This window comes from Malus sylvestris, chromosome 5 (assembly GCF_916048215.2).
Source record: "Malus sylvestris chromosome 5, drMalSylv7.2, whole genome shotgun sequence".
NCBI classification, from domain to species: Eukaryota; Viridiplantae; Streptophyta; class Magnoliopsida; order Rosales; family Rosaceae; genus Malus; species Malus sylvestris.
Window position 1 is genome coordinate 41,971,895 of NC_062264.1, and position 25,430 is coordinate 41,997,324.

Genomic DNA, 25,430 nt, shown 5'->3' on the forward strand with positions numbered 1-25,430 from the left:
CATAATTTTGGTCCCTCACTTTCAAAATCAATCAAGGTCATCCCTGACATTCACTACCACACATGAATTTGGTAATGTTGTTAAGATTCCGTCAACTATTCTGTTAGTTTGTATGTGGGACCCACAAATCCAATGAAATGGTGACAGGTGAATTACACAAAATAAGGGTTTTTATCTCAAATGGTCCTTAACATTGATCCAACTCCTCGTTTTGGTCCCTGAGTTTCAAAAATCGATAAATTTGGGCCCTGACTTTTAATGGCGCACGTCAATTTAATCATTTCGTTAAAGTTTTCGTCAATATTTTTTGTCCCACTAATCCAATCATAAACTGCCACGTGGATTAACTACAAGAAACTATTTTTTTATGATTTAAAACTAAAAGTAAAATAAGAAATGAAAAAACAAAACTAAAAGAATAAAAAAGTCATCGTCATCTTCATCAAGATATGCTAAAAAAGAAAAGGAAGGCACCATGACACCACTAAAGTACTTGGCCTCTTAAGCTCACTCCTCATTTTCTCTAGTTGGTTATAATCCTATCAAATTTGAATTGAATTTGGATTCGGTTTTATCGAATTTAGATTGAATTTTTTTCCAATTGGGGTTGTGGGATGCGAGAAAAATGTCAGCGCGGAATACTCGTCCGTTGGTTCACTCTTAAAAAAAAAAGTTCCTTATAGTTAATCCATGTGGAGCCATATGATTGGATTAGTAGGACCACATCAACACACAAACGAAAAATATATTGATAAAATTTTAACGGAATGACTAAATTAATATGTGGTAATGAAAGTCAGAGACCAAATTTATCGGTTTTTTAAACTCTTAGACTAAAATGAGGAGTTGGATCAATGTCAGGGATCGTTTGCAATAAAACCCCTTATTTTGTGTAATTCACACGTCACCATTTCAGTGGATTTATGGGTCCCACATGCAAACTAACAGAATAGTTGACATAATCTTAACAGTATGACCAAATTGACGTGAGGTAGTGAATGTCAGGGACAACATTGATTGATTTTGAAAGTGAGGGACCAAAATGATGAGTTTAATCAATCTCAGTAACCATTTGTGATAAAAACACTTATTAAAACTCCAAATTTATTTTCTTCATCCAAACATAGTGTTAAGCTTTTAATTAACCTAAGGCTACGTTTGGTATACGAAAATAAATTCATGTAAAATAAATTTTTGTATTTTTTTCTAGAGGATGGGAAATTAAAATTTTCTTTAAGGGTTCAGGCTTGCTTGTCTCGCTCTCATATGTTTGATAAATAATGGAAATTTTATTTTCTACTTTTTACATGTCAATGCTTGATTAAATTTTAAGACTTGTAATTTCAGAGTGCATGTATCAATTGTGAGTACATCGTTTCTGAAGTTCAGTTTCATACTGGTTACATATTTTTCAGTGATCAAATCTTTGATCATAGAGAAATTTTCACAACTAACACATCATATAAATCCCTACATGGCTACCACTAACAACTACCACAAACACGAATGACAAATAATACAAATACGACACAAAGACAATAGACACGACATATTGGCACCGAATGTCCACACAAAACCATCGTTGAAACAAGTGAGGCTAAATCAACCATTGCTAAAACAACAAGGCCAAAAAATTGCTGAAGCAACCACAAAACAATAAATTAGCTAATCCGAGAATGATATTGGGTTTTTCCAGCTCATGATGAGTTCTCCTAAGTCTATGAGGAATCATATTATTAGAAGATTAAGGTGTTTTCTCAATTAAAGTTGTTTTCCCAATTGGAGTGGGTTTCCTAATTGGAGTGGGTTTCCTAATTGGAGTTGGTTTCTCAATTGGAGAATGACTAATAACTAGATTCCAATTAGGATTAGTAATCCTTATTGAAGAAGAGCTTTATTATGTATATATAAAAGGACTATTGCACTAGTTTTGAATTGGAGCAAAATGATTTGAATTGGAGCAAAATGATAAGTTTTATACCACTCAAGGAGTTAAAAGTGAGAGAAAATTGTGATGACAAAGTGTGTGCGAGAGAAGAAAATAGATAGGAGTTTGTATATTCTTAGTCTTGTTTTTTCAAGTTTTTTGTCAAGTCTTCATCCTAGAGGCTTGTCAAAATTATTCGTTGTACTCCTTCTTTATATAGAGAAATATTGTTGTTGCTGCCACGTGGATGTAAAAGCATAACCGAACCGTGTAAATTCTTGGTGTTACTTGTCTTAATTATTTGTTTTTTATTTCAGAGTTTGTTCATTTATCCCATTCTTAAACTCGATATTCATAACGAATGAAACCACAAATCAGTTCATCTTCATACCGAGGGCTACACCTCTTCTAGAAAGATTTGTCACCTCCATCAATAGGACACCAAAGATCTGTATGGCGGCTCAGCCGAGGTTGGCCGAGAAGCGCACAACCACTAGGGAAATCGAGTCGTAGGAGGTAGATCCGACCAACCAGAACCACAATTCTTACCCACAACCACGAATCAAGGCCAAATTCGAAGGCATACCGGATTTGGAAAGAAGACTCCAAAAAACTTTGGAGGGTTGTATGCCAAAAGGTGGAAGAGAGGATGAGAGAGAGAGAGGGGGTGGGGGAGGGGGAAGGGAATGCTAGGTAGCACCAAGGAGGGCGCCTGAGGCGAGGGCAAGGGAACAGAAAGGGGAAATGGAAACAAAGGCGATGTGCGGGGCAAAAGGAGGGAGAGCAGCGACGCGGTGGCAGAGAGGGGAAGAAGAGACGGGAGGAAGGACTATAAGAGGGTCGAAAGGGCTGCCATCGGCCCCAAGTTGATTGGCGGCTGTGATGCTTTGAGATCCAGGATTTTTGGAGAAGAAAGGTTAGAGACCAGCGGCTGTGATAGAGGAGAGAGAAATCGGAATCAGACTCAGCCGTTTCAAAAAAAACAATTATTAATGCAATCATATAGTTTCCCACGTTGTTTTCGACCGTTGGTTAATTTTTCAGCCCACCGAACTCGAGCAACGTAAACCTGCCGCCCACCGTTTGCTGCTCAAATGACCTAAATACCCTCAAGGATTCCTCACAGAATCCCTCAGGTGGGTAAGGTCAGTTTCGTCAATCCAGAACATAGAATGAGAATATTTGAGGTCAGTCCAAGTAGACAGTGCGAGTGTCGCCCAACTACAAAGCTCTGCAGTCTCTCTGCTCCTTGCTTTGTGACTCGGGCCGGCGTCGTTCCTCATGGACGATTCGCTAGTCGCGGAGAGCTTTGACTCGCTCTGGTTCTTCGGCAACGTCTTCTCGTCCAAACCCATGTCGCCGGTTGCTCAAAATCGGCGAACGGAGCCGCCGCCAAGGGCTGAGATTTCGACTCCAATGTGCCCCAAATGCGACGAACCAGAAATTGTGGAGCCAGATTCCATGGAATTGGTGGTGGAATATTATGATTCCTCAAGTCAAAGGTCAACGGAGAAGGCAAAGAGGAGGAGGAGGAGGAGGAGGGGTCTGCAGAGAAAGAGGAAGATCCTTGGAGAGCTAGATACATTGGGTCTTGATGATCGTGCCGAGGAAGTAGGTTATGGGAATTCTTGGTCATTTAATCGGACGACTGAGGGGAATTGTGGGTTTAACAATCAGAGGTTTGGAGAACATCAGAATGCAAGTTATGGGATGCCTTCAATCAGTGATAATATGGCAATGAAAGAGCACCTTAAGTCATGGGCTTGTGCTGTTGCTTCCACTGTCAGATAAATTTTGTCACGGCCGTTTGATAACCATTTCGTTTTTAGACTCTCTAATTGCTAATTGCAGACTTCAACATAATTTCATATGTGACTGATTAAGTTGTTTGATTGGGGCATTCCTTTGACAATGTAATGGTTCCGATATGTGATTAAGGTTGTACTAATTTGATTCCAATTTAATTATGAATTTTATTGTTGCTTCTTCTTCCTTCTTATTCTTCTGCATCATCTGTCATTCCTTGATTAAACAAATTAGTTCTGTGTCAGCCTGTCAGGACGTTATCGATAACATGTCAGTAAGTTTTAATCTAATGGCAATGACATCATTACAATATCGATAACATATTGACAAAGAACATGGTTGGCTGCTCCTTTCCTTGAAAACAGCCCTAGATTCGTGTTAATCACATTCTAACATGCGTGCAAAATTTAACATTCGAAGCAATGTATTTGGTCCTATCTATTAATCGTTCTTAAAACAGATGTTCGTTCCATAATCGAACTATTACCCGAAGCTTTGGCTTATTTAGAAGCACTTTTGAGAAACTCCGTCACTAAAAATCCAAAGTACAGTCACAGGGTAATTTCTGTTCAACAAATCTTGTCGATTTTATGCAGATACCTTTTGAGTTCACGTGTGCTTAGAAAAAAGAAAGGGTTCACATGCATAATGCTGTTGCAATTGAATATATTCCACCGGAAAAGATTTTGTCCCACAAGGAAATGCAATTTCTACCTCAATTTTTTTTTTTTTAATCTTTTAGTTTGGGAGGTGATTTGAACTTGTATTATTTCTTTTTTTTCTTCGGTTAATTTATTATGTGTGGGTGGCTGACTAGCATTGCTTTCAGGATGAAAAGTACCATAGTTTAAACTTTAAAGGTGGGAGGCAATGCGTCGTGTTTATGCTCTAGTTGTGTTAATTATGTCTTATATTCATGCAAGTTTCGAGTCGTATAACGTGTTGTACCTAAAATTGTCGTGCTGTTAAAGGCGGTGTTGGTTAAACGGAGGGCTTTAAGGATGAAACGTTTTCAGTTGCCATAATTGGAAGTATTACTACACTAATTATGTTAAAATTGGGTTAATGATCAGTTTTTAATTTTTTGCAGTTCGACGAGTTTTCTAACTTCAACTTTGTTCTTGGGTATTGGAATTTGGACTGGGCTGGGCCCAAGTGTGAAAAATGGGCTGGGCTTGAAATGGCGGCAAACCTTACCCAACCCAAGAGAGCAGCAGCACCGCCAACACCACCGCGCACGCCGAACGAAAGACCAAACCAAAACGAAGAGAGTGACAAAGGTAAAGGAGGAGATGGCGGACCCGAAACCAAGGCGACTGAAGGGTCACAAGGCCACCGCCACGTGCTGCATCGCCTCAGCCGCTACACCCGGCCTCGTCGCCACCTCCGGCGAGGTATGGTTGTGGAGGAAATTTCAAATTTGAAAACTCAACATTCTGTGGCGTTTGCATGTTTTTGGGAAATTGGGTTTTTGGTATTGAAATGGAAAAATCGAAACTTTGTAGGATGGCTGCGTTTGCTGGTTCGATATGCGATGCAAAGATGCGATTGATATTATGGAGGTGGGAGAGGAACCCATTTCATCCTTATGTTTCAGGCCGGGTAAAATGTTTAACAAAGTTGTTGAGTATTTGAGTTTTTTAGAGTGAAAATTTAGGAAATTTATTTTTGTGGGTTGAATCAGGAAATGAAAATATGATATATGTTGCATCCGGGAAGCAAGTCAAGAGCTTTGATGTCCGTCTGGTAATCATCAACTCTCCCCTCTCACTCTATGTTTTCGTGTTTTCGATATTTTTACTTGTTGAATGTTTAGAGTTTGTCATTCCATTTTCAAGGGGAGTTCATGCTCGTGGAAGCCCCTGGAGAGCTTTGATTATAACAAAGAAGAGATAAATCAGGTATTGGAGTTGAGGTAGACATTGTTTCGAATTCGATTGCTTACTTTGAGTTCAGGTGCCCCATTTCTGGAGCTTATTTGTATGTATGTTTGTGATTGCAGATTGCATGCAGCTCTAAGTCCTCTTTTCTTGCTGCTCCCGATGACGGCGGTGAAATTAAGGTCCCTACTGATTTTTTCCGTTCATATGTAATTGAATGTCTATCTCATAAGCGGCTGACTGTAATCATTGTGGCAGATTATTGACATTCGCCAGAAACGAATTTACAAAACATTAAGAGATGGCCATACAAGTGTATCCTTTTTTCTGTTGTGGATAATTCAAGCACTTCCATTTTTGCTTCTTCTACAAAGAATGTGACTCAGCGTCGGATTTTGAACAAAATATTGTGCTGCATATCTTTTCATTTTCCTTCTTTCTTTTGTTAAATTTCAACTGCTTAGTTCCCAGCATGATCTGTTCCTTTGAAGTTTTTGCTATCCTACCCATGCAATTCTATCACCTTAACTATACACTGTAGATTTGTAGCACCGCACAATTCCTTCCTTGGAAACCTTGGGAAGGTATGTCTGCAGGATTTCATTTGCTCTCTCTCCTTCTTGGTCTTGCTTTCTTCCATCATGGATTTTTGTTTTGAATTTATAAACTGGAGAGAAGAGTCATTCAAATCCTTTGGTGCACCCAAGCATACTCTATGTTTGCAACAAAGTGGAAAGAAACAAAAAATAATACATCTTTACCATAAATTAAAGTTAATAGTTACATTCACTTTAAGAGAACAACAAAATATGTGTACCTGAATTGATAACGTTAGTTGGCACTAGTTGGATGGAAGAAATTAAAGGCTTCCGTTAAGCATTTTTAATCCAGAATAGGGCTTTCAACCGGAACTTTGAGGGCCTCTTATCATGTTTTGGTGCTGTGCTAATATATTATACAAAAATCTTAGGATTTACTTGAACAAGGCACATGGAGCATACATGGCATATGAGTGTGATTGTGTGGGTTGAAGAATCCAGTAAAATCTCATCTTATTCTATTCACAGATAATTGACTACCAACTTCTATCTTGCGGTATCTTGGACAGTTATCACGGGAGGTCTTGATTCAAAGCTTGTAATGTGGGATTTCTCCAAGGGGCGCCCGAACAAAATTATGAATGTTGGTAAAACCTCTATCTTTTTTAATCTACAACTTTCTCTTCCTTAATTTGTTGCTTTCTGTATCCCTTATGACAGTAAATCAAAATTGGAATTGGTTCCAGGCCTATCACTCACTTAGGAAATCGTAGGCACATGAACCCTTCCTAACCATTTCTCTTGCCTTGCCACTGGCCAGTGCCTGGCGCAAAATATGATTTTTTTTTTGTTCATTTTTATTTCATACTTGTCCTCCTTTCAACATGTTGATGCACTTTATTTCGTTTCTACTAAAATGATCATTTTGATGATTTTTTTTTGAAGAACATATAAATTTAAAATCATTGCGGGTCAGTGGTTGGATTGATTTTTTATACAATTCGTGCTTGCTGTTTTTCACTGCAGATTTGCCTGATGCAAATAATGGCGAGGCCAAGGAACAGTGTTTTAATCCTGCTTTTGTTCATTCAATAGCAGTTCCAGAAATGGATATGTTAGACAAATCAGACAAGGTTTGCATTGTGGCTAGGGGTGATAGTGCAGTTGATGTAATTAATATAGAAGCTGAACTTGCTCCCCTGAGGTCACAAGGTTCTAAAAAACCTCAGAAAGGATCTCAATCAAGATCGAAAGGTACTGATCTAGAAAACCCAGATCAAGAAGGAAGGAAAAGGTTGCATTTGGATTACTTATCCGGCGGTCACACTGCTGCTGTCTCTTGTGTGTAAGTAATAGACTTAAATGCAGTTCAAGGAAACCTAATTCACACATTGACTAGTACATGTTATTCAGGGCATTTTCGTTATTTGGAGATAGAGGAAGATTTATAATATCAGGTGGAAATGATAAGTTGGTAAAGGTCTGGGATTGGACCAAGTGTCTTGATGAAGGTAGCAGCAGCGATCTTCTACAGTTGAATATCAACCACAGCAAAAAAGTGAGTTACCATTGCTTTACCACCTCTTTCCTTTTCATTTTATCTGAAGCTTCTCATCATGAAATTAATCTGGCAGGTCAACTGGCTCTGTACCACTCCGGCTGATATGGAAAACCTAGTTGTTTGTGATACAACAAAGGTGGTAAAGGTTTATTCTGTTGCCTAGATTAAAGCCGCGCAATCAATGACTGGCAAACTCGTTCCCAGATATCTGAAAACTTGTTTACTCTCTGCGTATTGTGCCTTGATCTGCAAATCCTGAATCGCCATAATCAGCTTGCTGCACTTGACCCGGCAACCTTCTGCTTTGGGTCTCACCCTGTATTCGATGACCTGTAGACGTTTCCTATGTGTAAGTTGGGAGGTCAGATGCTAGTCTTTAACTCTATCATGTCACTGCTGGTATCACATGTTTGTTGTTTTGTTTTTTGGAGTTGGTTGGTATGCAATATCACATACCGTTGTACTCCATAATATGATAGTATTGTTGAGGCGATGTTGACTCAATACCTTGTGTGTCACCAAGTGACTTCTGTGGAACGGGTTCATTTTCAGCGTCACGTACATGGCTTAGTACAAGTTTATGCAGAAGGGAGTTTTAGACATGAGTCATGACCTTGCATTAGTGATTCAGAACGCCATGGTAAATGGCATTGCATGCAAGTTTTTCTCATAACACTACCTTTCGAAGTACTTGGCTAATTCTTATACGCCTCACAAGTAGAAAGGAGAAGGATGTACTTGAGAACCTTTACACAATATACCTGCAGGTTGAAGACCAACTTTGTAATGTATTAATTTTGAAATTGTCACCGAATAGGAAGTTGCATGTTTCTATCCGACTTTTGGTAATTTTGTTTTCTCGTCTCTTCCAAAGTGGAGATATGTTCCTAACTCTTTCATAATCATAAACGTGTGATACAATTCAATTTTTTTTTTTTTAACAAACGATAGTGTTAGGTTAAATTGTTGGTTATTCATCAGTGGAAGCCAAATTTGCACCAGAGTGCATATGAATGGTTGTTTACAGTCACTGCGGTAAAGCATTATCTGCCAAAAGTTTGAAATAACACAAATTTGAACGCTTGTGATTAATACAAAGTATACGAAGATTCCTGGTTAATTTCCTAAAGGTAGGGTAAGTAAAAGCCGTAATTAGTCTTTAACGTAATTACCAAAGCCATTTTATAAGGCATGCTTGTAGGGCCTTTATTTTGCCAGGTATAGGTAAAAGACACAACTCCAGTCCACCTCGTTTGTTCTGAGGTTTTTGGTGGGTTCAAGGATGTAACTTGCCCAACAGAAACCTTCCTTGCACTTCCCGCAAAAATTTCAAATCTCATTCCTTTTGGCAAAATCAAAGGAAAAGCAATGCGTAGCTTAAGCTGCCCACCACCCTCTCTCTCTCTCTCTCTCTCTCTGTGCAAAAACAATGACACCAACACCCCAACTTCCACACCCTTCCAACCACCACACTCCATCCACCTCGTCCTTCTCACCATTGCAGAAATGGGGTTTGGGCATTTCGTATAAGACCAGCAACAAGTCCCAGATTGGCAAGTGGAATGAAACCCCCTCTTCCAAGGATCATTTGGAATTTTGGGTTTCTCTGGAAATTGAGGAAAGGCTTCGACTTTGTCGAAAATGATGCAGTCCGTTGCTCCTCTGTGTAATGCCTGCGGCGAGCAGGTGGGGCTTGATGCTAATGGGGAGATTTTCGTGGCGTGCCACGAGTGTAATTTCCCCGTTTGCAAGGCTTGTTTTGATGATGATGTCAAGGCCGGGCGTAAATTTTGCTTAAAGTGTGGCATTCCCTATGACGGTATGTGTTGTTCTTGGATTTCTCTGAACCATGTCTGTGTTTTCAGATGCTTTGGTATATGTCTACATTTGTTATTTGCTTATATTGGCAACATTCTGTGATAACTGTACTTATTTGCACATGAAATTGGAAATTATGTACCCTTTAAATTTATAGAAATAGTTTGGTTGATCACATTATAACAAAATCTTTAGGATACTGATTAAGTTCCCACGCACGCACTTGATGATGGATTAAGATCGAACTTTCTCTTTCTCTTAAGCTGATTTGGGCAAGTTCATCGTGTGCATTTGCATATTCAAAGTTCAGTTCGTCTATGTACTATTTGGATTTTGGAAACGATGCGAGGAGAGTAATGAAACCAAATGTGCATATAGGTGAAATACCGTTCTGAAATTGAGTCCCTTTGAGTTTCGGAGAGAGATTGAAAAAGGGCTCATTTTTTTGGTCTTGATTGATAATGTGACATTTATCATTTATACGGCTCGTTACATAATCAAATTTGTGATTCTCATGATTCCTAAGCTATGATATTGGCTGTTAAATTCTTCAGATAGCTCGTTGGCGGACTATGAAACAAAGGTGTCTGGCACTCGATCCACAATGGAAGCTCACCTGAATAGTTCTCAGGTACAAATGTGTATCTACAATGCTGTAACTTATAGATAGTCTATGTGAAATGAGATGAGTGAAGATTCTTACAGTTTGCTACATACTTGTTTCAGCAGGATACCGGAATTCATGCTAGGCATATCAGCAGTGTGTCTACACTGGATAGTGGTGAGTCGTACTTCTTTTCCTTACATGATTTTTGCCCCCTTGTCTCATTTTTACCAATTTGCTTCTTTTTTTTTCGTGATCCTTGAAGAATTAAACGACGACTATGGCAATCCAATTTGGAAGAACAGAGTGGAGAGTTGGAAGGATAAGAAGGATAAAAAGAGCAAGAAGAAAAAGGATACGCCTAAGGTGGAAAAAGAGGCTCAAATTCCACCTGAGCAGCAGATGACAGGGGAATAGTAAGTACAACTAAAACTTGGGTTTATTTAGAGGACGCTCTAAAACAGAAATGATAAAGCAGTTTCAAACGTATAAGGGCCTTGCGGTGCTAGTTTTCTGATTAGGCTCCGTGTTTTTGAGTCTTTTCCATAACGCTGTTGTCTATGTCATGCAAAGGTTCAGGTGTTCATGAAAGGAAAAATTATTTTTGGCTTAGACAAGATGACTTTTACTCGTATGCTGTTATTTCATGTTGGGATGGTGTTCTAAGGCCATTATAGTTATCCTGCGATTCCAAATATTGGACACGAAAGAGTAGGAAAAATGCATATCAGTATCCTAACAGTGCTTCATAAACACGGTTAATGAAATGATTAAAAGCATGTTAATATTTTGGGAAGTTTCAGTGTAATTTTCAGAAGAAAAAGGTCGAATATTACGCATGTATGAATTTGGATGTGTTTGGACTTCGGATCATATCCATTACATAACATTTGATGCTTTCTTTTTTCGCAAACTAGTGTGTTAATTGAATTATGGCCTTCTGTGCAGTTCATCAGAGGCTGCAGAACCATTTTCAACTGTCGTTCCACTTCCACCTAACAGAATCACACCATACAGAATTGTAATAATTATGCGATTGATCATTCTTGCCCTTTTCTTCCATTATCGAGTAACAAATCCTGTTGATAGCGCTTATGGTCTATGGTTCACTTCTATCATATGTGAGATCTGGTTCGCTTTTTCTTGGGTGCTGGATCAGTTTCCCAAGTGGTCTCCAGTTAATCGGATTACATTTACTGATAGGTTATCTGCCAGGTATGCATCTTCAAATGATTTTTCTTTGCTTTAAGCTGGTTACCAAAATTAGTTATCGATGTTTCGAATCTTAATTTCATGCTCACTGGAAGATTATGAAAAGAAAGTATGAACAGATAGTCTGTGTTGTTAAAAACTGTTAACCAGTGAAGAGGAAGAAACAAATGACCCTAATTTCTGAATTGGATTCTAAACATAATCTTAAGTTTTCGCAATGGATGTACGTATGAAATGGTTGTATAAACTTCTATGCCAGGTTTGAAAGAGAGGGTGAACCCTCCGAGCTTGCTGCAGTGGATTTCTTCGTGAGTACAGTTGATCCGTTGAAAGAACCGCCCCTGATCACGGCCAATACCGTGCTTTCTATCCTTGCTGTAGACTACCCCGTGGATAAAGTTTCCTGCTATGTGTCTGATGATGGTGCTGCCATGCTTACTTTTGAATCTCTTGCCGAGACATCTGAATTTGCAAGGAAGTGGGTACCATTCTGCAAGAATTTTTCGATTGAACCACGTGCACCTGAGTTTTACTTCTCACAAAAGATTGACTACTTGAAGGATAAAGTGCAACCATCTTTTGTGAAGGAGCGCAGAGCGATGAAAGTAAGTAACTAATGGCCGAAGCTTCTTCTAGTTGCAACTGAATATTCACTCATGATCATTTGATATCAAAACTAAATGGAAGCAAACGTGCTAATTGTTTGTCTATTTAGCAGAAAGCTTTCATTACTAACCACTTCATAATTTGTTTGCAGAGAGATTATGAAGAATTCAAAGTGCGAATGAATGCTTTAGTTGCAAAGGCTCAAAAAACACCAGAAGAAGGATGGACTATGCAAGACGGAACACCTTGGCCAGGAAATAACCCACGGGACCATCCCGGAATGATTCAGGTAGACAGATACCCTATTGATCCTTATATTTTTTGATGATCTAAACAAAATCTGTCAAAGTCTGCGTACGGTTCATTTGAGCACTCTGTTCATAACTTCATATGGAAAAATATACTGTTTCTTCATCGTTTTGTAAATAATTAATTTTGAAATATACTCCTTGTTTACCCTTCTCAGGTTTTCCTTGGACACAGTGGCGCTTATGACATCGAGGGAAATGAACTTCCTCGATTGGTTTACGTCTCAAGAGAGAAGAGACCCGGCTATCCACATCACAAGAAAGCTGGTGCTGAAAATGCACTGGTATAAATACATGCTTTTAGAGTGATAAATTAATACCCCATGATTTGGTATATATAAATGCTTAACTTGATTGATTGGATTGATGCAGGTAAGGGTGTCTGCAGTTCTCACAAATGCCCCATACATCCTCAATCTTGACTGCGATCACTACGTTAACAACAGCCAGGCAATTCGTGAGGCAATGTGTTTCTTGATGGACCCGCAAGTTGGTCGAGAAGTATGCTATGTGCAGTTTCCTCAGAGGTTTGATGGCATTGATCGCAGTGATCGATATGCCAACCGCAACACAGTTTTCTTTGATGTGAGTTTGAAGCTATCATACATATCTCGACATTTTGACAGTAACCTTACATTTCATGCACAATTGAAACGAATTAGTAAAGTTTTGAATATCTCTCAATCTCAATTTGCAGGTTAACATGAAAGGACTGGATGGAATTCAAGGTCCAGTATATGTGGGGACAGGATGTTGTTTCAATAGGCAAGCACTTTACGGCTACGGTCCTCCTTCTATGCCCACCTTACCCAAGGCTGCTTCCTCATCCTCCTGCTCATGGTGTGGTTGCTGCCCCTCTAAGAAGCCGTCGAAAGATCTGTCAGAGGCTTACCGAGATGCAAAACGCGAGGAGCTTGATGCTGCCATATTCAACCTCCGGGAGATTGAGAGTATGTATCTAATCACTCGTTGAAACTGGATTTAGACAAAGTTGAGCTTTCGGTATATAAATTATTTGCGCTTTTTGATGCAGACTATGATGAGTTTGAGAGGTCAATGTTGATCTCGCAGACGAGCTTTGAGAAAACTTTTGGGTTATCATCCGTATTCATAGAGTCTACATTAATGGAGAACGGAGGAGTGGCCGAATCTTCCAACCCATCAACGTTGATCAAGGAGGCAATTCATGTCATTAGCTGCGGTTATGAAGAGAAGACCGCGTGGGGAAAAGAAGTAGGATTCTACTTTAATTTTTGTAGAAGTATTTGATGTAAACGAATTATGGCCTCCATTAATAACCACCGTGTTCTTCTATCCAAATGGTTTACATTCTCTTTTTCCACAGATTGGTTGGATATATGGATCAATCACGGAGGATATCTTAACTGGTTTCAAGATGCATTGCCGTGGATGGAGGTCAATTTACTGCATGCCCTTGAGGCCTGCATTCAAAGGGTCAGCTCCCATTAACCTTTCTGATCGACTGCACCAAGTTCTTCGGTGGGCACTTGGTTCGGTGGAAATTTTCCTCAGTAGACATTGTCCTCTCTGGTACGGGTTTGCAGGAGGCCGCCTCAAACTGCTTCAGAGAATGGCATATATCAACACCATTGTTTACCCCTTCACATCCCTCCCTCTCGTCGCTTACTGTACACTCCCTGCAATATGCCTTCTCACGGGAAAATTCATCATCCCAACAGTAAGTTTTTTCTACCTTCATTGTCTTAAGACAGACAGACATAATAAAATGCCTCTCGCACGTGCAGAAAGGCTAGCACATCGATAATCTTGAACTTTAGAATTGTTGAATGTGTTTCTTGATATTCAAGAAACTTGGCCACTGCATTAATCAAGTTAAGAATAATTCTTTTGATCTTTGATTCAGCTTACAAACCTGGCAAGTGCCCTGTTTCTTGGCCTCTTCATCTCCATCATTGCTACAAGTGTGCTCGAGTTGCGGTGGAGTGGAGTCCGCATTGAGGATTTATGGCGTAACGAGCAGTTCTGGGTGATCGGAGGTGTTTCAGCCCATCTCTTCGCCGTCTTCCAAGGTTTCTTAAAGATGTTGGCCGGAATTGACACCAACTTCACCGTCACAACCAAATCAGCCGAGGACACAGAATTCGGAGAGCTCTATCTGATCAAATGGACCACACTTTTGATTCCCCCCACTACACTCCTCATTGTCAACATGGTTGGTGTTGTAGCTGGATTTTCGGACGCCCTTAACAAGGGATACGAAGCATGGGGGCCACTTTTTGGGAAGGTTTTCTTCGCCTTCTGGGTGATTCTTCATCTCTATCCCTTCCTCAAAGGTCTCATGGGACGCCAAAACCGGACTCCAACCATCGTTATTTTGTGGTCAGTGCTCTTGGCCTCTGTCTTCTCTCTTGTTTGGGTGAAGATAAATCCCTTTGTGAGCAAAGTGGACAGCTCAACGCTTGCTCAAAGCTGCATTTCCATAGACTGCTGAGACATTACCTGAAAGTTTTCCACGATTTTGAATTCGTTATAGTTTGAATGCGAGGAAAAACTCGATTTCTGGGAATCACAAGTGAGTTCTTTGTAGCTTAGAAAGATTTGTAATGATTTTTTTTCCTTTTTCTTTTGGATTTTGACAATCAGTGTGTAAAGATTTAATCATTGCTGTCCTACAATATCAGTGTAAGAAGATGTTGTAATTGTCCCTTCCAATTCCCCAACCTAAATCTTTACATAACATGTATAATTCCCAAGAGTAAACTACAAACTATTTCTCGAAATTTTCGGTTCAACAAAACCAATCAAAACTGAACCACCAATTCAAATTAAACTTCAAATTAAACTTCAAAGTGTTTAGGGAATAGGGAGTGGGACTACAACTCTGTATTCGAGTGTAAGTATAATTCTTGAGCTTCGGAGGTGGGCATGGTTTCCGACTTTTCAGTTGTATCTTACTATCTTGTACGTTTGGTTCGGTACTCTTTGTGTTGTCGTTTAATTCAAAGGTTATTCTGAACTTTTGTATGGACAATTGGTTAGGCTTAAGGCTCGTTGGACTTGTTTTTAAAATGATTAAAAACGTTTTTTTATGAGATTGATTTTGGATTCTAAAATCATTGAAAGTGCTTTTTAGAAGAAATATCATATATGTGCTTCTTGTCGGAAACACTTCAAGTGCTTTTCTAGGATCTACTTGAATTTTTAACAAGAATTGATTTCAAAAATATTTTTACTAAAAGAGCTTTCAGTCGCTTTAATGCATTTCCAAACGATAGAAATGAAAAAAAATTGGCTAAAATTATCAAGATGGTTTACAGACACATGAGAACTTGTTTCATCTGGATTATGGCCACCATCGTATGAATCACAATGTTCACCTTTTTAAAAACTGGTAAAGACTCGCAAAGACATTTCAAATTCATCTAACCACCATCGTATTAATCACTAATCTAGGAATCGAAAGTGTGACCCTTTCAACCACCTTAATATTCTAAAATAAAATTGGAAGGAAAACAAAAAACCCAACCACTCTTATTACTGTGGGCCTTTTTTGGGTCAAAATCCACATTTGGCAAATTTAATTGGGCCAAAAGCCCAAAACCAGTGTTAGGTCTATTACGCTCAAGCCTCTTCACACTTGGAGAAGTATAAATACTCCCACATTTGGTCACATATCATTTTACCTCTCTCTCACGACTCGCACCTCCACAATCTCAATCTCTCAATTTCCGGAAATCAGTGAGTTTCTCAATCCCTAATCATTTCGTACTATCCGTTTGAATGTTTGAATTAGTTGCTGTTCGTTTTGCACGTTTCTTGATGGATTCCGTGTATTTTCCTAAAAAATTAGCTTAATTTCTTGTGAATTTGAATGCAAGTAGCTAGCATAATGTGATCGATTCCGTTGTTTGTTGAGCTTCTTGTAGATCGTAGAGTTGATTGAATTTTGAGCTCCATTCCGAGTATTTTCCAAGAAATTTTGCTTATTTTCTGCAATCGATTTTTTTTTTTTTGGCTTGCTGAGCCTAATGTTGAGCTTCTGGTAGGTTGTAGATTCGCTTGAATTTTGAACTCCATTCTGTTCATCTTGTAGCTCGCTGTTCGAAATTACTCTGTTAATCTCTAAATTCATGTTTTCTAATGTGCTATTGTTCCTATTTGCAACTTTTTTTTTATTCAAATTTAGGCGAGAGTTATGTTTTGGCTAGTTCCTTTGGTTATCGTTTCGATTTGACCCTTTACTTATCATCTGATTAATTGTTGCTGCTTAGGATCATACTTTGTTCTGTCACTGGATTCTCGTAATGAAAAAAGTTCACAGCAGTCAACAATTTCTACACTAATTTGAGGTGTATTATGTTTAGCTTTGCTCTGATATACTGATCATTACAATGTTTCGTAGATTGAAGCTCATAGTTTTCTCAGGCCTCTTTAAATTTTTATTATAAGAGTGTCAATTTGGTGGTCTGCTAACATGGCGCTAGTTTAATGTTTTGGAACAGCAGGAAACAAAGCTGCAGCACCATTGGGATTAATGACAGCATGTTATCAGCAATTGGTTATGCAAGGGCTTGCACCTCCACAAATCATCAACAATGCCGGCATAGCATTGGATGTTAGATCAGCTATAACGTAAGCTGACTGATGTACCATTGAGGCACCTATTTTTTTTTATATATCTTTTAGAACGTCCCTTAATTATATAATCTATACTTTGGAATGCAGGCATGGTTTCCTGATTGATATACCATTTGTACTCTTCTTCGAAATATCAATATCAACAGTATATCGCATTCCCTGCTCCACTGGCGGTGGAGGGAATGCCGGAACTTCTTCTGCTGAATTCCTTACTTCTATTATGTCATAATTTCTTATCCCAGGCACACGGCCCAATTGCATATCCCTTTCGAGCCAGTAACCATGTGATAACAGAGTCAATCTGTCTATGGGAAAGTCAGGTGGCAGTTGAAGCACTGCTACCCGGTTCCTACCACTGGACAAGGATTGTCTGCCCTCCCACTTCCAGTGACCACACAAAATAAGAGAGCACGCGAGGCCACCGAAAGTGGGAAGGCAGACAATCCTTGTCCAGTTGTAGGAACCTGGCAGCAGTGCTTCAACTGCCACCTGACTTTCCCATAGACAGATTGACTCTGTTATCACATGGTTACTGGCTCGGAAGGGATATGCAATTGGGCCGTGTGCCTGGAATAAGAAATTATGACATAATAGAAGTAGGGAATTCAGCAGAAGAAGTTCCGGCATTCCCTCCACCGCCAGTGGAGCAGGGAATGCGATATACTGTTGATATTGATATTTCGAAGAAGAGTGTACAAATGGTACATCAATCAGGAAACCATTCCTGCATTCCAAAGTATAGATTATATAATTATGGGACGTTCTAAAAGATATATAACAAAAAAAAATAGGTGCCTTAATGGTACATCAATCAGCTTACGTTATAGCTGATCTAACATCCAATGCTATGCCGGCATTGTTGATGATTTGTGGAGGTGCAAGCCCTTGCATAACCAATTGCTGATAACGTGCCGCCATTAATCCCAAATGGTGCTGCAGCTTTGTTTCCTGCTGTTCCAAAACATTAAACTAGCGCCATGTTAGCAGACCACCAAATTGACACTCTTATAATAAAAATTTAAAGAGGCCTGAGAAAACTATGAGACCACCAAATCTTGGCAAATATAAGAATCGCCCTATTTAGTTCACTTCTTCATAAGGGGTAATCTTATATAAAAGAACTTGAAACAAATTCAAGGTACAGCAGCATTAGTCTACTCCACGAAATTCAGTATTATATGTATGTAACACTATCACAATAAAGGAGTTAAACTGAAGAATGAAATACAAAAATTCACCCATATATATACAAAACCCATCAACGAAAAAGAGGGGTTTAGAAGAATACTCAATCTCACGAATAGACCCAAATCCTAGACTCAAGACGCAAAGAGAAATATTTAGAAAATTTTTAGACAACAACTCTCACAGAAAGACAACAACGTTTTGGGACGACAACCCTCACAAAAAGAGAACATCGTTTGACTGCGAGAGAGCACAAAGCAAAACAAAAACGAAAGTTAAAACAAAGAAAGATGCAGTCAAACGAAGCAGGAAGCAACAGAGCAAATTTCCGAGAGAACACGAACCCATCACTGATATTAAAATTATTTTTGGGTAAATTGGGTATGACTGAGGGTACTGACCTTCTCCGGGCATCTCGTGTTCGAAATTGGAAGAGTTTAAGATGTGATTTTGGTGGAAAATGGGCAGCGCTGCAGAGAGAAAAAAGCAAGTCCATGTTTCTGTGGAATCCAAATTGCAGAAATCAAACGATGTAGATGAGGATTTTGAAGATTCTGAATCTAAGAAAGAGAGGAGAAATTTACCTTTGGGGAAGAGTGGTGGCCGCTGCTGCTGAAACTTAAAAGATTTTGGCAAATAAGTCGAGAAGGAAGACGGTGGGAGTTGGCAACTCAGAATTTCAGCCAAACATAAAGAGAATATGAAGAAAGAAATAGTTTTGTAAGATGCTGAAAAGAAAAACAGGGAACAATAGGGTTTTACCTGAGGACTCGAGCTGGACTCTGAGATGTAGACCTCCCTCTCCCTTCCTCTCCCTGACATTCCACACCCTCCCCCCTTCTCCATCTGTAACTAATCCAGCCCAAACAAAATGTAACGTTTGCATGTATATCACTAATTGTAACGTTTAAATAAATACACAATCAAACGTTTACTTAATCAAACGTTTAAATAAATGGTTGCGAATGACCTCACTGTTAAAGAGTAAATTCATAAGAACTTACCATGCACTTGAGCATTTTTCAACATTCCATTAAGCACAAACAAAATGTAATCAACACGTAGATGAGATAAGACATGTTTAGGTGTTAAGCCAAATGCAAGAAGTCAGGTAAGTGAAGAAATAAGAACCTTGACAGCTCATCATTTCTTATACTTTGGACTCAGCGTTGGAAACTTGTCTACCAGGCATAACATCTGAAACATTATTTATTCATATGAATGTGAGAATGATTACTTTCAATGGCATTCCATCTAGAATTGTAAAGGGGTAATTGAATTCATCTATACTTCACCGTGTTCATGACTTGCAAATTTTCTAAACGACACAATAAATAACAGAGATTAGCAAAAGTTGAATCAAAGGAATCATTAGTGTAAAACTGACAACATGCTTACAAATTCAACTCCGATTGTGCTGATGTAGCTATCCAAGTATGAATCATCCTGTTCAACGATTCCGAAGCTCAGACAAAAATTGCATGAGAAAATTGAGATTATATGCAATTGTATGTTGAATAACCTTAAGTATAACATATATCCCATATTAAGTGCATACACCTACAAACTAATCTTTATATGTACTTTAAAATAATATAGATCAATGTAATCTAAAACATTGGAAACATTATCATACAATTAAATAATCACGATGCAGAAAATTTTATTTCCACTATTTTCAGATAACTTTTCACCCCACAACACCGAGACAGAAAGCATACCCAAACCAGTAGTGGCGTTCCAACCACTGCGATTTCACAAACTTCGCAGTGGAGGAAGAGAAACACAAAATACACTACTTGACCACTTGTGGCTGAGCTTTTATTGCTCAACCTGTCTTTATTTTTGTGTAGCTCTATGACTGAAATATTATTCATATAAAATTTCATTACAGTATAAAGTATACTAACATAATAACCTTCTAAAAGCAACATCTTTTAAATACATTCCATCAATTGAACATTACCTCCCTGTCTAAGAAAACTGATGACAATCGTAAGCTAAACTATGAAATACCAAATTAAATACAGAAACATCACAATCCCAAACCAAACAAAACCCCAAATCAATTAAAAAAAAATTAGGCCAAAAGAACCCCACACCTAACAAAACCCCATATTCGCTCAAAAAGAGATTTATCTTATTTTAGCAAAATGAATTCCAACTGGCCACAATCAAAGTTGGAAAATCCTTTATGCAGAAACGTGAAAAAGAACAAATCAGAGATGCACTTACACCACAATTCATGATCATTATCCAAAATTTGCAAAGCAAACATACAATCAAACATATACCTCTCTATTTTTCATCTCTCACTCCCTGTTATTTGTATTGTGATAAGGTTTATGATAAACAATGATTTTACCAAAATTTAATAATAAAAAAACATCACAGTAGAAGTTTAACATGAGAGAAAGAGTCAATCTCTACCTTTGATGTGTTGATCCTACCATCCCCTTGCATGCTTGATCTCTACATAAAATAGAGTTTGGTTGGTGAGAAAATGCAGAGAAAACGAACAAAATTTAATGTAATTCTAAATTTACCAGTATTAACAGAACCAATAACTTAATAACATTTTTACATCATTAATTAGTAGAAAACAATACATAAATACAGCCCAACAAAATAAACATACCGCATTCATTGCTGAAACAGGGAGCCAACCTCCATGCTGCTGTTGGAATCACTGCAGACTGTTTGTAATTGGATGGATAATGGGATAGTATCTCTTTCACCTAAAACTGAAAAAAATGACACCTTTTAGAACTCAAAAAAACATAAAAATAATCTTGCAAGTGCCAAATAATGGATATAATCAATGCTCGTGGTTTGACAGCTCAATTCAAGAACTTATATAACATCATCATCATATGAATCAGTAAGATCACTTCCTAAAATGCAATAAATAACTTAGGGAAATTTAAACCTTATAGGACAATCCAATTCTAGTAACTCAACTTGGCAACGTGGTTGGAACCCTACACTCTAGTTATGTATAAATTCAAAACTGAGCATGTTTGAATTAAAGGTGCTAAGAAAATCCTAAACCTTTTATACACATCTTTGCTTAAATATAGGGGCTTGTAATGTTTGACATAAATAGCTCAGCCTAAAGCACACATTGACAACCAAATTACACAATCTTTCTCCTTTTTCATCTTTTCACAACTACACGTCTTTCGCCAAAGTTACTGCATTGCATCGCCATTGAATAATATGCTACAAACTAATTAGGCAAATGGGTCGCTGAAATTCACTGCAAAAATGCTCCGCATAATTATTAATTCCAACAAAATTGATAGAACGGAGTGGAAGTTTGTAAGATCCATTTGCAGGAAGGAAATGGGTGCTCTGTAGAAATTGAAAAGATGGAAAATTGATAGTTCATGATTTTGGTAGTCCAGATTAGATTAGCTTTAGACGCCCTTAACAAGGGATACGAAGCTTGGGGGCCACTTTTCGGGAAGGTTTTCTTCGCCTTCTGGGTGATTCTTCATCTCTATCCCTTCCTCAAAGGTCTCATGGGACGCCAAAACCGGACTCCAACCATCGTTATTTTGTGGTCAGTGCTCTTGGCCTCTGTCTTCTCTCTTGTTTGGGTGAAGATAAATCCCTTTGTGAGCAAAGTGGACAGCTCAACGCTTGCTCAAAGCTGCATTTCCATAGACTGCTGAGACTTTACCTGAAAGTTTTCCACGATTTTGAATTCGTTATAGTTTGAATGCGAGGAAAAACTCGATTTCTGGGAATCACATGTGAGTTCTTTGTAGTTTAGAAAGATTTGTAATGATTTTTTTTCCTTTTTCTTTTGGATTTTGACAATCAGTGTGTAAAGATTTAATCAATGCTGTCCTACAATATCAGTGTAAGAAGATGTTGTAATTGTCCCTTCCAATTCCACAACCTAAATCTTTACATAACATGTATAATTCCCAATAGTAAACTACAAAACCAATCAAAACTGAACCACCAATTCAAATTAAACTTCATCTATTAGTAATAGAACTTATCAATCAAAACCAATCAAAAATTTGTTGTTAAATACTGCAATTAGATGAAGAAAATTCAGACCTGCTCAGAAGGGGATTTCAGTAGCAACATTGGTCACGTGGAATTGAGACCTTTTCTTTCCACGAATCCCAATCCCTCCATAAAACTTCCTCCCAAAACTCTTCCCTGCAATGCAAAAACACAATTCCATTCAAATTAACAGCAATCCACTACCATTGTCCAGCCAAAACCCACATCAAATCTCCCATCAAAACACCAACAACACCAAATTACGAACTGGGTATTTCATATATTCAATCAAATTGCAGAAAACAATCCCAAATCATGGTTCAGATGCTGGAAGAAGAAGTGGGTTTTCTTCTGTTTGGTGGGGAATGATTACCTGGGCATATAGAGAGAGAGGGAATTGAAGTCCTGGAAGTGCGAGATGAGAGATGTCGAGGGGCCAAAGTTGCTGCTGTCGAGCAACTTCCGAGTACGGACGCCATGGAAGAAGTGTTAAGGGAATAGGGAGTGGGACTACAACTCTGTATTCGAGTGTAAGTATAATTCTTGAGCTTCGGAGGTGGGCATGGTTTCCGACTTTTCAGTTGTATCTTACTATCTTGTACGTTTGGTTCGGTACTCTTTGTGTTGTCGTTTAATTCAAAGGTTATTCTGAACTTTTGTATGGACAATTGGTTAGGCTTAAGGCTCGTTGGACTTGTTTTTAAAATGATTAAAAACGTTTTTTATGAAATTGATTTTGAATTTTAAAATCATTGCAGGTGCTTTTTGAAAGAAATATCATATATGTGCCTCTTGTTGGAAACACTTCAAGTTCTTTTCTAGGATCTACTTGGATTTTTAATAAGAATTTATTTTAAAAATATTTTTACTAAAAGAGTTTTCAGTTGCTTTAATGCATTTCCAAACGATAGAAATGAAAAAAAATTGGCTAAAATTATCAAGATGGTTTACAGACACATGAGGACTTGTTTCATCTGGAGTTTGGCCACCATCATATGAATCACGATGTTCACCTTTTTAAAAGTTGATAAAGACTCGCAAAGACATTTCAAATTCATCTAACCACCATCGTATTAATCACTAAGCTAGGAATCGAAATTAAGTGTGACCCTTTCAACCACCCTAATATTCTAAAATAAAATTGGAAGGAAAACAAAAAACCCAACCACTCTTATTACTGTGGGCCTTTTTTGGGTCAAAATCCACATTTGGCAAATTTAATTGGGCCAAAAGCCCAAAACCAGTGTTGGCCTATTACGCTCAAGCCTAATCAATTTGCATTTACACTAATCCAGGTTAAAGAGCGCGCTAATCCGTCACAGTGATCCATCCCGCCTCTTCAAACTTGGAGAAGTATAAATACTCGCACGTCAGATATCATTTTACCTCTCACTCACAACTCGCACCTCCACAATCTCAATCTCTCAATTTCCGGAAATCGGTGAGTTTCTCAATCCCTAATCGTTACGTACTATCCGTTTGAATGTTTGAATTAGTTGCTGTTCTTAGTTGCTGTTCGTTTGATGGATTCCGTGTATTTTCCTAAAAAGTTTGCTTAATTTCTTGTGAATTTGAATGCAAGTAGCTAATCTGATCGATTCCGTTGTTTGTTGAGCTTCTGGTAGATCGTAGATTTGATTGAATTTTGAGCTCCATTCCGAGTATTTTCCAGGAAATTTTGCTTATTTTCTGCAGTCGATTTTTTTTTTTGGCTTGCTGAGCCTAATGTTGAGCTTCTGGTAGGTTGTAGATTCGCTTGAATTTTGAACTTCATTCTGTTCATCTTGTAGCTTGCAGTTCGAAATTACTCCGTTAATCTCTAAATTCATGTTTTCTAATGTGCTATTGTTCCTATTTACTAACCTTTTTTTTATTCAAATTTAGGCGAGAGTTATGTTTTGGCTAGTTCCTTTGGTTATCGTTTCGATTTGACCCCTTACTTATCATCTGATTAATTGTTGCTGTTTAAGATCATACTTTGTTCTGTCACTGGATTCTCCTAATGAAAAAGGTTCACAGCAGTCAACAGTGTGTGCACTAATTTGAGGTGTATTATGTTTAGCTTTGCTCTGTGATATACTGATCATTACAATGTTTCGTAGATTGAAGCTCATAGTTTTCTCAGGCCTCTTTAAATTTGTATTATAAGAGTGTCAATTTGGTGGATGGAAAATACGTAATGTGGCAAAGGACTGAAATCCTTCTTCCTGATTTGGAATACGCAGCGAGTCGTTGACAGTTAGTGTAATTTGCAGAGATTATATTAAAATCTACAAGTCTGAGACTATGGCAGAATCAGATTCAGCAGAAGAAGTTCCGGCATTCCCTCCACCGCCAGTGGAGCAGGGAATGCGATATACCGTTGATGTGGATATCCCGATTGAAAATGATGTATTGTCCGTACAATTTCTTCACCATCTGCGTCAAGTGCTTGAACAACAATTTGGAGAAAATCTAGCAATAAATTTGACAAACAAGCAACGAATTCTTCATGCGCCCCCGGGGCTTCCCAATAATGGCCTCCCCCCGGCGCCTCCCAATAATGGGCCCCCCCCACCCCACAATCCAGGGCAAGATCCCCATAACAACAACATCAATGAAAGCAATTACAACAGCAAGGAGGAAAGTGCTAGACTGAAGCAGCAAGAAAGGGCTACACTGAAGAGGAAGAAGAGGAAGCAGCGTGAAGGTAAATCCTGTCTCTGGAAAACATTTAATATCTCAATTAACATTCTATTTATGTTTCTCCCTGTCCCTAAATCTGTCAAGACCCTCGGCGATTGAACTGCTTTCCTCTTTAGTCAAATATATGGTTTTTTATAACTTAAATTTGTTGAGCCGGACTTATAGCCTACTCCAAACACCGAGCGTGGAAACAGGCCCTTTCTTTGAGAACATGGCAGTCAAATTACATGCACTTGTTGTATTTTATAGCTATGAGTTGCATTCTGGTAAAGAAAGTTGCAATGATGTCTCATAGCCACTTTCTTGCTGCAGCTGAGCATTGGGAAACAATGGAAGGGGTTTCTGGACTACAATGAAACTATTGGATTCATATTTCATGTAAGGATGTTGTTTCTTACGTATATTATTCGTTATTCTATTCAGTTTCGTGTCATGTTGGGGGCCTCGTAAATAAATGAGTAACACCCTATATGCTCTGGTTTTTGCAGAGGATGCGATGAGACCAGGAGAGAAGTGCCAAGAATAAATACGTAGCCTGATGTGTGTAGTACTGTTCTTTGGTAGTGCTCAATGCTTTCCAAACTGCAACAGCATTCTATACTCGCATGCAGAGTAACTTCTGACTAATGTTTGCTCTCTTCGGGCCTCGTTTACAG

General features: G+C 38.5%; 4 protein-coding genes across 13 annotated transcripts; 3 read left to right on the forward strand and 1 right to left on the reverse strand.

The window, feature by feature from the left end:
• The first annotated feature begins 4,959 nt into the window (after nucleotides 1-4,959).
• On the forward strand, nucleotides 4,960-8,217 carry LOC126621941 (uncharacterized). Its single transcript, XM_050290566.1, has 11 exons — nucleotides 4,960-5,127; nucleotides 5,239-5,335; nucleotides 5,418-5,479; nucleotides 5,572-5,634; nucleotides 5,736-5,795; nucleotides 5,872-5,928; nucleotides 6,155-6,197; nucleotides 6,722-6,799; nucleotides 7,179-7,497; nucleotides 7,566-7,710; nucleotides 7,787-8,217. Exons 1-11 carry the CDS (start codon nucleotides 5,026-5,028, stop codon nucleotides 7,874-7,876), a joined length of 1,116 nt encoding a protein of 371 aa, XP_050146523.1. The 5' UTR covers nucleotides 4,960-5,025; the 3' UTR covers nucleotides 7,877-8,217.
• A 950-nt stretch (nucleotides 8,218-9,167) lies between these two features.
• On the forward strand, nucleotides 9,168-15,023 carry LOC126621940 (cellulose synthase A catalytic subunit 8 [UDP-forming]). Of its 2 annotated transcripts, none has more exons than XM_050290564.1 (13): nucleotides 9,168-9,532; nucleotides 10,086-10,162; nucleotides 10,261-10,312; nucleotides 10,401-10,551; nucleotides 11,084-11,350; nucleotides 11,607-11,952; nucleotides 12,105-12,242; nucleotides 12,420-12,545; nucleotides 12,634-12,846; nucleotides 12,959-13,211; nucleotides 13,295-13,494; nucleotides 13,607-13,960; nucleotides 14,147-15,023. In XM_050290564.1, the coding sequence occupies exons 1-13, from the start codon at nucleotides 9,355-9,357 to the stop codon at nucleotides 14,732-14,734; spliced, it is 2,943 nt and encodes a 980-aa protein (XP_050146521.1). In that variant the 5' UTR covers nucleotides 9,168-9,354; the 3' UTR covers nucleotides 14,735-15,023. The 2 variants fall into 2 exon arrangements, with proteins under 2 accessions (XP_050146521.1, XP_050146520.1); XM_050290563.1 differs by having other exon boundaries at nucleotides 9,169-9,532; nucleotides 10,258-10,312.
• Nucleotides 14,645-22,795, reverse strand: LOC126621942 (uncharacterized). 9 transcript variants are annotated; one of them, XM_050290572.1, is made up of 9 exons: nucleotides 22,463-22,795; nucleotides 22,141-22,245; nucleotides 20,705-21,751; nucleotides 20,497-20,538; nucleotides 19,465-19,512; nucleotides 18,829-18,912; nucleotides 18,651-18,684; nucleotides 18,468-18,566; nucleotides 17,479-17,832 (listed from the first exon to the last, which is right to left on the reverse strand). In XM_050290572.1, exons 3-9 carry the CDS (start codon nucleotides 20,711-20,713, stop codon nucleotides 17,714-17,716), a joined length of 435 nt encoding a protein of 144 aa, XP_050146529.1. In that variant the 5' UTR covers nucleotides 20,714-21,751; nucleotides 22,141-22,245; nucleotides 22,463-22,795; the 3' UTR covers nucleotides 17,479-17,713. The 9 variants fall into 9 exon arrangements, with proteins under 9 accessions (XP_050146530.1, XP_050146531.1, XP_050146529.1 ...); XM_050290571.1 differs by having other exon boundaries at nucleotides 18,829-18,918; XM_050290575.1 differs by lacking the exon at nucleotides 17,479-17,832 and adding an exon at nucleotides 17,971-18,194 and having other exon boundaries at nucleotides 18,829-18,918.
• On the forward strand, nucleotides 15,910-25,130 carry LOC126622930 (uncharacterized). The gene is made up of 4 exons (XM_050291603.1): nucleotides 15,910-15,981; nucleotides 23,385-23,530; nucleotides 24,315-24,778; nucleotides 24,940-25,130. Exons 3-4 carry the CDS (start codon nucleotides 24,376-24,378, stop codon nucleotides 25,128-25,130), a joined length of 594 nt encoding a protein of 197 aa, XP_050147560.1. The 5' UTR covers nucleotides 15,910-15,981; nucleotides 23,385-23,530; nucleotides 24,315-24,375.
• Nucleotides 25,131-25,430: the final 300 nt, after the last annotated feature.

Excerpts from the sequence above, each read along its gene's own strand:
- LOC126621941 (XM_050290566.1), top strand. The coding sequence starts at position 5,026 with ATGGCGGACCCGAAACCAAGGCGACTGAAGGGTCACAAGGCCACCGCC. Across the intron at positions 5,635-5,735 it reads ACAAAGAAGAGATAAATCAG|ATTGCATGCAGCTCTAAGTC; the intron begins GTATTGGAGTTG and ends TTGTGATTGCAG. Across the intron at positions 5,796-5,871 it reads ATGACGGCGGTGAAATTAAG|ATTATTGACATTCGCCAGAA; the intron begins GTCCCTACTGAT and ends TCATTGTGGCAG.
- LOC126621940 (XM_050290563.1), top strand. The coding sequence starts at position 9,355 with ATGATGCAGTCCGTTGCTCCTCTGTGTAATGCCTGCGGCGAGCAGGTG. Across the intron at positions 9,533-10,085 it reads GTGTGGCATTCCCTATGACG|ATAGCTCGTTGGCGGACTAT; the intron begins GTATGTGTTGTT and ends TAAATTCTTCAG. Across the intron at positions 13,961-14,146 it reads GAAAATTCATCATCCCAACA|CTTACAAACCTGGCAAGTGC; the intron begins GTAAGTTTTTTC and ends TCTTTGATTCAG.
- LOC126621942 (XM_050290567.1), bottom strand. The coding sequence starts at position 19,611 with ATGGGATATATGTTATACTTAAGGTTATTCAACATACAATTGCATATA. Across the intron at positions 18,919-19,464 it reads GCACAATCGGAGTTGAATTT|TTACAGATGGAGAAGGGGGG; the intron begins GTAAGCATGTTG and ends GGGCTGGATTAG. Across the intron at positions 18,685-18,828 it reads AGTCCAGCTCGAGTCCTCAG|TTTCAGCAGCAGCGGCCACC; the intron begins GTAAAACCCTAT and ends AAATCTTTTAAG.
- LOC126622930 (XM_050291603.1), top strand. The coding sequence starts at position 24,376 with ATGGCAGAATCAGATTCAGCAGAAGAAGTTCCGGCATTCCCTCCACCG. Across the intron at positions 24,779-24,939 it reads GAAGAGGAAGCAGCGTGAAG|CCTACTCCAAACACCGAGCG; the intron begins GTAAATCCTGTC and ends CCGGACTTATAG.